General features: G+C 36.7%; 1 protein-coding gene across 1 annotated transcript in view; it reads right to left on the reverse strand.

Moving 5' to 3' along the window:
* Positions 1-381: 381 nt before the first annotated feature.
* Positions 382-12885, reverse strand: part of LOC113232362 (zinc transporter ZIP13 homolog) — a 63741-nt gene continuing 51237 nt past the window's right edge. The window contains exons 3-8 of the mRNA XM_026467041.1: positions 6167-6460; positions 4565-4716; positions 3585-3705; positions 2365-2450; positions 2004-2073; positions 382-1280 (exon numbers count right to left, since the gene is read on the reverse strand). Coding sequence (XP_026322826.1) covers positions 1105-1280; positions 2004-2073; positions 2365-2450; positions 3585-3705; positions 4565-4716; positions 6167-6460 — 899 coding nt within the window. The 3' untranslated portion in view covers positions 382-1104. The remainder of the gene's footprint in view (positions 1281-2003; positions 2074-2364; positions 2451-3584; positions 3706-4564; positions 4717-6166; positions 6461-12885) is intronic.

Here is a 12885-nt window from a genome sequence, read left to right on the forward strand (position 1 = left end):
ACGCAAGGCACGATGTGACCATCGTACAAATAATCCAGGTTAGAACTATCTAAAAATCCCTACCTGAACAAATTGTCCTTACTCCGACCAACCTGGGTCCGAAGCCTATTTACAGACTCGGCGAAAGCAATTCGTGTCCAGGAGGAATGCTCTCAGAAAGCGGGATAAATGTAGATGATACTCTTTCGCGCCAAAGATTGCACCTAATTTGAGCTAGTACAATACTCAGAGGATCCAACACATTTGACGAAAATTTTCCGGCTCCTCAGTCTCTGTTGGACTATGAAGTAATCTGAGGCCGACTTAAGACAACCGACCGGTAAAGGACCGATGTAGTCGGACCTTTACATTACTATGTGTACGTAAGTTACAATAAGGGTGAATCTCATTGACAATAATCCCATCGAATCTGAAGGAATAACAAGGAATAATATTATATGTACATATAGTTATAATTAATTTGTAGTTTTTTTCTATTTACACAATAAATTTACAGCTACAATATAACACTTTATCATTTAAACACTAGCATCCAGTACATAAAAGCAAGTTCACTTTAGATTTTAACAATGTTTATACACAATATTATATACTATTAGAGCAATTCGAAGTTGCGAGTAAATAACCGCGAAAAAAGTTCGTAGATTGCAGCTATCTGTCCCATTTAGCATGTTCACGTTATTTTAAGTAACTTAAAACTATATCTAGTTCGATTTGTAAGCTTTAAGATTTAGGTAGGTTGATAATGCCACTTTGGTCTAATTTGGCACGAAAAGGCGAGTTCATATTATACCTTAACATACTTTTTAATCACAAGTAAAGTGGAGGCGTGACACCAGTTAACAAAATATTTTAAGGATATCCAGGTATGTTCTTCTCGTAGTAATGTCACAATAGCACTCAAAGATCCTCTTTAAAATTACACACATTTTTTAAAATTTCTATGACTTACGTGTTATTAGTGGAGCGTTGACGACTGTACCAGTGATATGAGTAGGTAAAGTAATACAATACAGATAGTGTCACTAGAGTTCATTATAGCACTTGAATGAAAGTTCACTTTAGAAGTTATACTTTACACATTTTTACTAGTACACATTTTGTTTAGCCACAATAATGTGTAAGTAGAGCCATGACAACTATGCCGGCAATGAGAGCAGCTAAGTGTTTTAAGGATTGACAGTTGTCTTCTTCTCTGAGTAGGTCTGGTAGCACGGTCACTAAAGCAATATGCAGGAAGCCGCCAGCCGTGAATGGCACTATCCAGGAAGTTTTCGCTTCTGAAAGAAAAATAGAAATATTACGGTACTAAGATAATGTATTTTTATGGAATAACAGCAAATATATATAATGGCCGGTCATTTGAGAACTTATAGAAAAAAACCCGCGTGTCATCGGACCTACTTACTATGAGCGTTTACCCGCTACTCTCAGACTTGAACCGTCTGACGAAACATTTAGGCGCCGGCTGAAAGACCTTTTATTGAAAAATCCTTTATATTCTGTAAATGAATTGGACTAAAAATTGTAACGATATTGAGTATATTTTTACCACATTGACATACTCTTGTATAATTGTTATCAACTTATGACGATCCTTGATGGAGAATGATATTTGATATGTAATTTAATGACAACAATATTACATAATGAATTGTTAATTTATTTGTGAATATTTTATTTATTTATTTATTTTACTAATTATTGTGAATTTTTCTTATAATTTTCATTTTTGTCTGATGATCTCATGTAGTGCCTTTGACATGTAATGCAATTTATACTGTATTGTTATATTTGTGAAATAAATTAATCTGAACCTGCATTTACGCCATTGAAATACGATTAACTTCAACTTCCAATTACATAGTGCATAAATTTGCACCCAGTTTGTCGTCTCTGTCGCTGAGTGTACTTTTTTTATGACACCAAGTGACAGAATGAACAAGTCGTGCCCCTGGTCTATAATGTACGTTTGTCGATAAGTAATGTCAAAGGTGACTTACCAATAGCATTTCTCGCCCCACTGAATATGACAGCCGTCATGGCGCCGATCAGACCTGCTGACGCTGTCGCCTAAAATTGTAAAGATTAATTTTTCTAACAAATACCAACTTTATAATAATAAATATTTTTTGTTTATTTTCTGTGACAACAAATTATTGAGTCTTATGGCATTCAAATAATTTTTATAGGACCACGAGATATAAGAATTGTTGTTATACGATGTTATATCGTACTTAAAAACGTTAATGCACGTAACTAACAATTGTGACAAAAGTAAATTACATCATTACAAAACAAATTAAATTTTCATGATTATGTTGTGAGGGACGAATTATGCAATATAGAAAATTTAAAACTTACCATTTGTGCCTTTGCCGCCTCCCACCGAGAGAATCCACTTTTCAGCAATATAGCAAAATCGCCCACCTCATGAGGTATTTCATGTACTGAAATAATATGAAATTATTCAATAGGGTAATATTGTTTTGTTTATGTACAACCATTTTTTAACTCTATTTCTTTAGGAGTTTTGACCATTATCGAACATGTCAGCCCCATTACAAAAAGAATACGGAAAAAAAGTACAAACAGAAAAATCAAAGTACTACCTAACCAAATATGTATACAAAAACTTCGTGGCACTACTTGTCGGTTTAGACACAACGGATTGAAACCACCCAACATTAAAGTATCGAAACAAACTAACTAGAGGCTTTCGAACAACTAACTGTTTTGAATACAAAATTTTGTACTTATTTAAAAATAAACATCACTTGTTTTCACTCAATTAAAAGATAGGTTTATAACTTAATTTATAACAGTTTCGTTAGCTGTAACTTATTGTTGTTTTGGATTTTTCTAGTTTTGTAAAAAAAAGTTATTGATGTCGTTTTAGTTATTACAGTACTTTGGATATCAGTTTAAATGTTTTTGATTCCCTTATAGGTATTACGGAATAATCGCCTGGCACACTTAACGATTACACCTGTATATACATAAATATTTTATTGGTTTAAGCTCTTGGTAGGTACCATGTTCGGCAGAACTTAGTTGTTACCGCCTTCTATGTATAAGGACACTTCTATAAACATTTCGCCAACGAGACGTAAGATTTTACATGAGTCGTAAGATTTTGTGGAAGACATCTACTCTGCCAGTGATCCCTTTAAAGCGGAAAGAAGCAGCGCTGCTTTGCTGTAGAAATATACGTATAGAGCGGTCGTACCTATCCAGGTAGGCATTGCAGAGAAAATTATCTCTCTTAGATTTTAGAACTTGGCTCTTTATGATAATAACAGCCAAAATGTCTTTATAAATGTCAAATCGTTTTCTTTGACCTATGGCCTGCACTCTTTTCATCAGTTCCAAATTACTTATTACCCATTAGAAGCAGATGGAAAGAATTATGTAGGTGGACAGAGATAATGGCCCATGACAAGATTAAAGGAAAGCCGAAACATAGCAATCTAATATTGCATGACTACTTCATTAAGAACCTGATCGAAAGAATAGTTTAGATAGCTACCGAAAGTGGCCATTAGAGCTTAGACGTCGGATAAAATTTACAAAAGTCGACTTACCGAGTATAGCGAATGTGGTGAGCAGACCAACCCTAAATCCAACCAAGAAAGATCCGCCCACTGCGAGGCCGTGCGTAAAGTTGTCGATCGAGTTCGCCATCAGGTTCAGGTAGCCTGCTACCTGGAAGCGCAGATATATAACAATTAAAGAAATCCTATTGTAAAATAAGGAATTAACCTGTTGACGCACGTGTGAATCGTACTTAAGAAAAATATTGCGATAAAATCACGGCACGGTATGTCTTTATTTGGAATAATATACAGGTTAGATAACAATATCATCGTGAGGAAACCTGCTTATCGGGAAGGTCAAGAAAGCTACGTGAGGTCGGAAATAAAATGCTTATCACAGCGAAAAAAATGTTCGCAATCAATAGTTACAAAGTTGTTGAACGATCAAGATCCGCAACACTAGTAGCAGATGTAGTCAGAAAACATTATTTTAGTAGCAGTAGAGTTCCTTGTGAAAGCCGTTCAGGGGGTACTGTCACCTATTACTGCCGTAATGTTGACATTTCTGCGTTTTGGTTTGTATGTTAAAGGTTCTGGTAAAACTACAGGTACGTAGCAACTTTCGTATACGTCACTGGCAGTGACAGCATATCCTTGCGATTTAATCAATCGATCGAAAATAATAACACGAGCTGAACAGTGGCCTAGAAAGAACCTTGAACGGACTTAAGAAAATGACGAAGCAAGAGTCAATCGAAGCGATGGGCTTAATGATACCAGACGATTGTCGTGAGCACTGCCACTATGCCCGTCACCCTGAGACATAATTTGACAAGTCCCATATGCCTGTAATTTCACCAGCATACTAGTCCTTGCAAACTGGAACGCAGTAATGCTCACATTAGTGCTTGCCGACAGAAATAGATAAGATGGCAGCACTTCCCTAGACGAACTCTTTCACACGGAGCTCTAGTTTTAAAAAGATGTGTAGCAGATGTAAAGAATTTCTGAAATGATAATAAACTCACGTCTTTCTTGTCGTGCCTATCGTGCTTCTCCTTGCTGTACTTGAGCGCCTTCTCCTTGGCCTCCCTAAGAAGGCATCGCCCCATCCAGCGGTTGCTCTTGCATGACTTCACAGCACCGTTCGTCGCAATACTGTTACAACATGCGCCTTCGCCTGAAAGATGTAGCAGAGTATACAGTTTAATTTATTTCTATTTCAGACATCATATTAGGTCCACAGCTGTATTAGTAACTCAGCTTAAATTAGTAGTTAATAATTAATAATGGTTTCGTCCTTTGAGTGGGTTCTTCAAGATGCTGTTACTGCTGCCCCACACTCTGGGTTACCACCCGCGGGTTATATGATCGACCTACTACGAGCACCTACCTGCCGAACTAAAAAAATAATGTTGTGAAGAAACGTTCAAGCGCAAACTGAAGAACCTTTTCTTGGAAAAGTCCCTTTACTTAGTAACAGAGTACATTCAAAGTACTATACAAACAATTAATTAAAGTATTATATTTATTAATGAATTTGACATTCACCGTATACTTTAATTTACATTTATAAGTTATTAAGAATCCATATTGACATTTCCTGTATAAAGTAGGTACCTACACTTGACATTGTTAGTTTAATTCAGTTATTTATTAGTTTCGTTAATTGTTTTGATTTGTATATGTACAATATTTATTTATTACAAAAATGTATCCTACATCCTCTCCAATTGATGTTTTTCTGTATCTAACCTCCATTTGGAGAAAATGTGGGGAATATTTTTTCTGTATCTAATGGAGCAATAAACACGTTTGACGTATGCCAATGCCGCTTATGCCATTCTTCCATGAGGGGTGCGATTTATTTATCTCGTGAGTTTGGATGTAATTTGTGGTTGTTTATGTGTGTCCATGGCACCCGCGACACAGGGTTTCTCTAGTGCGGGGCTATGTTGAGTGTATGCGTTATTATTATTATAAAACCGTCTGTGCGTGATTCAACAAACGTGCTCGAAGTTTTACAAAAACGCAGCAGCGGCAACATCGCCTAACATTTTACGCCTTTTGAGTGTATCCGACTCACAGACTCGACTAGTAGAAAGAGGTTTACAATACAGTAGTAAATCTAATATAGCAAAAAATACACACAACCAGCGTACTTTGTTTGATAATAATCTTTACGGAATAAAACGACGCAAGCAACATACGACGAAGTTCCTTTTCATACCCTTTTACTAATTTTTACCTTTATTTGGGTAATTTTTAGAAATATTATGATGAAGTATTATTTCATATTCGAGTGCAATATCCTGAAATATTATTTAATAAATATATCACGATAATAATATATCATGGAATACTGAAATAATAAAAATTGCCACCAAAATTAAGTAGAGAAAAATTAAACATTTATTTGAAAAACAATAACCAAGGACTTTCAGAGATTTTCAGCACAAGCACAAAGTCTAAACAACTTTACTGTTCGTTTAATTCTTCTATGACAAGTCCAACGGTATACAAAAAAAATTAAATTAAAATTCTTCGGGTCTTAAGTGGTATAAATCGTATAAATTTTTCAGTAAATAAAGAGTGTAATATTTCGTTTTTAAACTATAAATATCGCTCACCTTTAGTATTGTTATTGAAGACACACGTGTCATACAACTGCTTGGCCGTGACACTACCATTGCCACCGCAAAGACCCGTGCCCGTATCATTTCCTCGGTTCTTTCTCTCGACTTCTAGAAGTTTTTCAATCTCTTCTATTTCTATTTGGTTTATGGCGCCATTTTGTGCTGGGACTATTTCACTTTCGTTTTCTTCATTTTCCTCTGAGGCGGCGAATAATTTTTCTACTATTATAAAGACTAGCATTCCGAAGAGGCACCAAAGACCGCATTTTAGTGAGACGTGTTCACCTTCTGAAATATAAGAGATTTGTAACTATTTGAGCGATTGATAATTTAACAAACCGTAGTAGCCTAATGCTCTGACCTACCGCCTCTCAAACAGAGACCGTGGGTTCGAATCTGGTCACACACCTCTCAGTTTCTCGGAATTTCACGGAGAGTGTGCGACGGAATTACACGATTTCTCGCCTGATACGAGGCCCGTGCCCAGTAGTGGGACGTATAAATGGGTTGATCATGATGATGAGCGATTGATAGTTTATAGGTACGACTATTCAGTAGTAAGAATAACTTCGCACTTTACTGCATTGTATTAACTCTCGTCCGTCCCACAGCCCTCCAAGGACCTCTAAGGGTTTATTCGCATTAAGGATGCGGTAGGTGTTTGTCTTGTTGTCTCGTCATATCGCTTATTGAAATCCTAGGATTTGGCTGTTTGAATTTCCTATTGTATTTCTATAACAATAGAATTCGAAACGCGGAATGATGTGGAAGAACGTAAATCTATTTATTTATAGTTCGTGCTCTAGTTCACATGACGAATTGGAGATTTATGCGTTTGAAGAGTTGTGTGAAAAAAATCCTTCGACAAGAAGATAGAAAGATATACCTCAATCTAGGATGCTATAACTATGTACTTTAATATCATTAAAATAAATTGGTAGAATGGTTATTTGTTATGCAAGGTTGCAAAGTTGTTGTTTAACGCGAGTGCTTGTATATTGAAAACTGAGTAAGCGAAGGAAGCTAAGATTTAAAAATAGATTCCTGAGCGTAGCGAGGATTTTAAGGCACGAGACGCAAAACAACTTTGCTTCCGAGCGAAACACACAACTTTTCACCCTCACTATAGCGAAGAAAATGGTAGATGAAAGAAAAACAGTTGAACATTAAAACATCAGTTTTATTATTCAAAAAAAAAAGTTTAGTTACGGCCTCATCAATTTTTATTCTTGCTTGTACCTCATTGAATTGGTAGGTCAATGTTGTACCTATAATTTTGTGTGATTAAGTGATTATTGAAATGATGTTAGTTCTTCGACGAATTAAAATAATATAATAAACATAATTAATCATCATTTTTAATTTAATATCAACAATAATAAGAATAAAATATACCAAGGGATTTATATTATTAAGATAAGTAATGTACGACAAATCGCGTAGTTGAACGTGTCATTGTCTTTTTTTTTTCATCGAAAGATTAAGGATTTGAGGTTTACATTTCATTAACATTATTGAGGCTTTTCGTATCCTGAATAATTCATATTTTAAAGTAAAGCCTCTTATCAGCTTCTTAGTGAAATACTCAAGACTTAAACTTAAGGATCTTACGCTGAAGAGTGCATCGTAGTCCATTGTCAAGTTCGAATTCCAAAAACGCTTTTGCGCGCAGATTCCTAATGAGAAAAAAAGCCTTTCCGAGCTAGAGAGGTGAAAACAAATTAAATGTGGGTTATACGACTTTTGTGTTGATAGCCTCATTTATCGTCAACACGCTCCGTACAAAGTAAATTTATCTCTATACGTGCTGAGCATCACACTTGACATTGTGTTGAACTTTATAAAAAATTATATTTATCTCGTGTAAATTGTGATAATAAATTTTTAGCAACTTTCGATTCAACTGTACTTTGTTGCAATCACATAAAAAGTTAGTACTATCAGACAGAATATAAATAAAATTTAACAAGTGAAGGTTCTCATAGAGAATAGCAATATCTCGGGCTTCTATTATGTTACCCTATTTCCATATTCCAAAAATAAATCCCACATCAAACCAAACACTGTGGTCAAAATAATGGGATTGAGAAAATACAATTCGAAAATTTAAAAAAAATACTGAATAGAACTTATTGCAAATAATGTGATTATTTTTATTTATACAAAATACTTAATAAAAACGAGATTTTTTTAATATATCGGTTTCATTCATTCATAGTGTTTGGTTTCGTGTGCGAAATGTAGACGTGGGCGTTTAAACGAAAAGCACATTAAAAAGTTTATTTTTTAATATAAGCATATACACAAGCTTTAATTTTAAGCTGTAAGCTATGTTCAGTTCAATACTCAACAATTTAATTTTTTACGACGTGCCTAAGTGTCAAGTACCGCCATCTATATTTCCTAAACAAATTAATTCGAGAGTGTGTATAATAATGTTACAAATTATAACTACCTAAAAGTATATTCTCGTTTTTCGCTGTCAACACAATGTTGCAACGATTTTATAAGTTTCAAATCAAACTAAATTACATAGCATTTAAGTGAAAAGCGCTTTTATAAGCTCGCTTATTTAAAAAGTACAACGATTTAACGTTTAACATTAATAAGCATTTTTTCCATTTGTATGTGAGTTATGATTCTAAATGAGTTATGATTTACACGTTCTCACATGTTTCAAATGATTTCCAATCAAAAGAAAGGAAGTTTCAGCGTCGTCGTGTTTTATAAATAAGACTTTTAAGGCGCCACGCAAACGTGTCTTGTGTTGGGTACAAGCAACCGGCAACTAGAAGCGAATGTTCTATATTCATATAAATTGCGGTTGCGGCAACCGGCGATAGTGTCCGACCGCCGCAACCGGCGACTGTGTCGATCGTATCAATCAATTGTATGAAAATCGAATATTCGCTTCTAGTTGCCAGTATCCAACTCCAACGTGTATCTTGTGTAGGATCATGGAAAAATTACCATTTTGAAAAATGATATTTTTCAGAAAAATAAATATTTTATGTTTTTTCACTGTTTTTCCTATAATTTTTAACATTTGACGTTGACACCTGTCAAAAGTTAAAGTTACTGAACGAAAACGATGGAGCCATTAGACAGGTTTTTTTAGCTGTTGTCAAATCATTTTATATTATCAAATCGTTTTTTTCTAAGTGGCTTTTAGTTAGACAAGCTCTAAGTACACAAGTTTATTTTATATTTCACGCTAAATAAAACTTCAAAAGATATTTCTAAACGGAGAAAAATAATATGAGCCGTCAAAATTATAATTTTCCAATTTTTCGGAATTTTTCGGAAAAGTTTCCACTATTTGAAATTTTTCGGAAAATTACCCAACAGTAGTCTTGCGTATCTAACATAAGACACACGTTTGTGCGGCGCCTAATGCCACGTGGGAGTTTCGCGACATGACGACACAATAAAAGATCTGTTTGATGATGAAAAAATGACATTTTTTTTTATCACCATATCATTGTCGAATCAGTCGTCAATCATTATCAGACACTTTTATCTGTGCGTGCTTAAGGCCTCGTTTTGTGTAATATATACATTATTGCAATATATTATTTCATATCTTTGAGATTGATACTTGAGCAATTCAAGTGTGGACGTGTGATTGGGAAAAGACAGTAATGTTGAGGACATCCCTGTTTAGCAACAAAGGTGTGTGCAGACAACCTGGCTGTTGCGCGGTAGTTCGAAGGGAATTTAAAAAGAAATTCAATGCTGTCGGCGCAATTGCATCACAACTGATGACAACTTGTATTAAACTTAATTTATAACAAGATTAATAACAATTGTTCAATTGCCCAAATGCCAACAGTGTTAATGCAGGTGTGCTTACTGCACAGTAAACGTAATTTTGCAGAATACAGGACGTCTGTATTGACCCTAAGACATCATATATTTTCACATAGTTACCGTTTCAAGACTAAATTTTAGGTTTCATCAAAATATATACTTAACATAAAAAATATTCTCAAATGTTTTTGGGGCAAGGGGATTTTTGTATACTGTATTTAACTATCTCATTCTCATCACCATCCTTTCACAGTACAGTGCTGGCCGTAGTGCTTTCCCGATATATCCGTTTTAACGAGAGGTGGCGTTTTAGTAAAAATAACTACACGTTAGATGGCGCTGAAACTCATTTTTCGTTACACTAAGAACACACGGAGCGGTTTTCACCCCCGTGTGCCGCGGAACCGCGACATCTGTACAATGTAACAGTTAAGTATGTAAAATTAGTAGCACAATTCACGGCGCATTTTACGCCTGTAGTGGTGACGGTTGCTCGCGGTTGCCGCAGCGGGGTACTAATAGAGCCGCGCAGGACGCGATGACCTGCGCGCTTGGCGGCCGTCGTCGCCCGCACACTTTGGCGGTCGGTTCAGGCGCACGCAGGGTAAGTTCTCTATTAACCGCGCGACTTGCAATTAACTCCCACTAACTTCGCGGTCCGTTCCGCAATCGCAACGGTTTCGTACCCGCAACCGCGGCAGCTACGTGCCAGCACAAACTTGCAGGGTCGTGAGTATTGAAATAAAACCGCTGTCTATCAGCACCGGCCGGCGCGGATAGACAGGCACGGATAGCGGCACGGAAACCGCTCCGTGAATTGTTACCCTTATTAACCTTAAACTGACGCTACTCAACGAGGGATGTGGTCCTACCTAATCGATAGTTGGAAACCAAGTGGCTGTTTTTAATATTAAAAAAATATTCAATTTTTCATACTATATCTACACCACCGGTACTGGTGTATTATTAAATTAATATATTAATATAAAGTATTATTATTTTTTTAATGGCAGCCACTAGTCTTGGACCAGTGTCAGTTTTATAAGAATAATATAAAAAATATGACGATCGTCGCCAGTGTCAATTTTCCATTTTTTTTCAATTTTTTTTATTGTGACTCGGCAAAATGACTGCACCGCGCCTGATGGAAAGTGCGAATACAGTCCAGAGATGAGAGTAACGGATGGAAAACACAAATATCTTCACTCCGTCACTATCATTTTGCCGGTCTGGCCAAATGCTTCTTGCTGTCAAAAGCATTAAAAGCTTTGCCAGAAGCTTTGCTGGCAAAAGCTTCTGGTCAAATGCTGTTTGCTTTGCAAACACTACGTTTGAAGGACCCGATGTTATAGAGGGGAGGGAATACATGCGCCGGGAGTTAGTTTCACAATTTGATGGTTCGGCATAAAAACGAATTGCCAAACTTTTTAGTGCGGGACGGTATTGAACTGACCGTCCAACTGTGGCAACGCAGTCCGGCACGGGTGGTCCGCTGATGGAAAGGAGAGGAAGGGATAAGGTTGAATAACTCTTCAGAGCACTCGCCGTGGTATGCTCAGTTACATGAGGATCGTTGACAACACGGAAGGCGTAGCGCTGCAGTCCATCTAGGGCATCGAGCAAGTACTTGGCAGAGCCGTCCCAAACGTGCGAACAGTACTCCATGCTGCTTCGGACTTGAGCTTTATACAACAGGTATCGCAGCTCTGGAGTAAAAAATCGGTGCACCTTGTTCAGGATGCCAAGCTTGCGCGACGCGGTACAGATGACGCTCTCAATATACTCTTTGTTGCTCATGTCCTTCCGGATGCTCATCCCCAGTAGGCTGAGCTTGTTCTGCAGCGTCAGCGTTGTACCCTGAAGATGGGGAAGTGGAAGGAATGGGGATTTTTTGGAGCTGAACGCGCGTACCTGGGTTTTCTTGGCGTTGAACTCAACCAAGTTTCGGGAGCGCCACGACGATATATGTTCCAAAACATGGTTGAGTTCAGCGACAAGTTTTTCCCGGTTTCTCTCAGGGTCCTCCCGGCTGCTTGACGATTGCTTATAATAGCAACCGTGCACTGTGCTATCATCTGCATAGCAATGAATGTTGCCAAAAGGCAACAAGTCATTGATATGCAGAAGGAACAGCGTGGGCGACAGCACGGAGCCCTGTGGCACCCCAGCATTAACTGTCACGAGCCGCGAAGTGCCTCCGTCATCAAGGACACGCAATCTTCGCTCGCGCAGAAAGCCGGAGATCCACTCACAAAGGCGGCCGGGAAGACCATATGCCGGAAGCTTGGAAAGGAGACCACGGTGCCAAACCCGATCAAAAGTCACCCATTATACGTTACCGCGGGTTGCTGAAGCTGTCACTGTCAAGAGTAAACTCGAACCATCAACGAATTTAATAAATTAAATTATGTTGTTTTTTATGAAGGATTTATGTAATTTTCTATAATTGTTTCTAATTTATTTTGCAGGCACATGTAAAATAAAGCCGATTTTATTTTATTTATTTTTTTAATCCATTTGCTATGTAAATTGAAACAAAGTCAGAAATAGTAATAAGAAAACCAATCTTTAGATTTTCTTGCAGCTTCAATCCAAACTTCTTTTATTTCAAACTCATTGGAAAAACTTAAAAATGAAAAATACTCTAGGATTAATCTACGAGCATAATGGAATTTAAACGTGTTAAATATCTAAAACACATAAATTTTTCTTCAAGCAACAGTAACATCCAAATTGACATGAAATTGAAACAGTTGTCCGAAATATGAGTTGTGTTAAAGTTACTCGAAATAAAATGTTTAGTAATAATAATAAAATAAAAGAAACCAATTTAACGTGAATGCTTTTCGCTTCGATATTTTAGGGACTTTAATTACAAAAATCATAGTAAGAAATTCAAACAT

This window comes from Hyposmocoma kahamanoa, unplaced genomic scaffold, assembly GCF_003589595.1.
Source record: "Hyposmocoma kahamanoa isolate Upper Pololo Valley unplaced genomic scaffold, ASM358959v1 76, whole genome shotgun sequence".
Taxonomy (NCBI): domain Eukaryota; kingdom Metazoa; phylum Arthropoda; class Insecta; order Lepidoptera; family Cosmopterigidae; genus Hyposmocoma; species Hyposmocoma kahamanoa.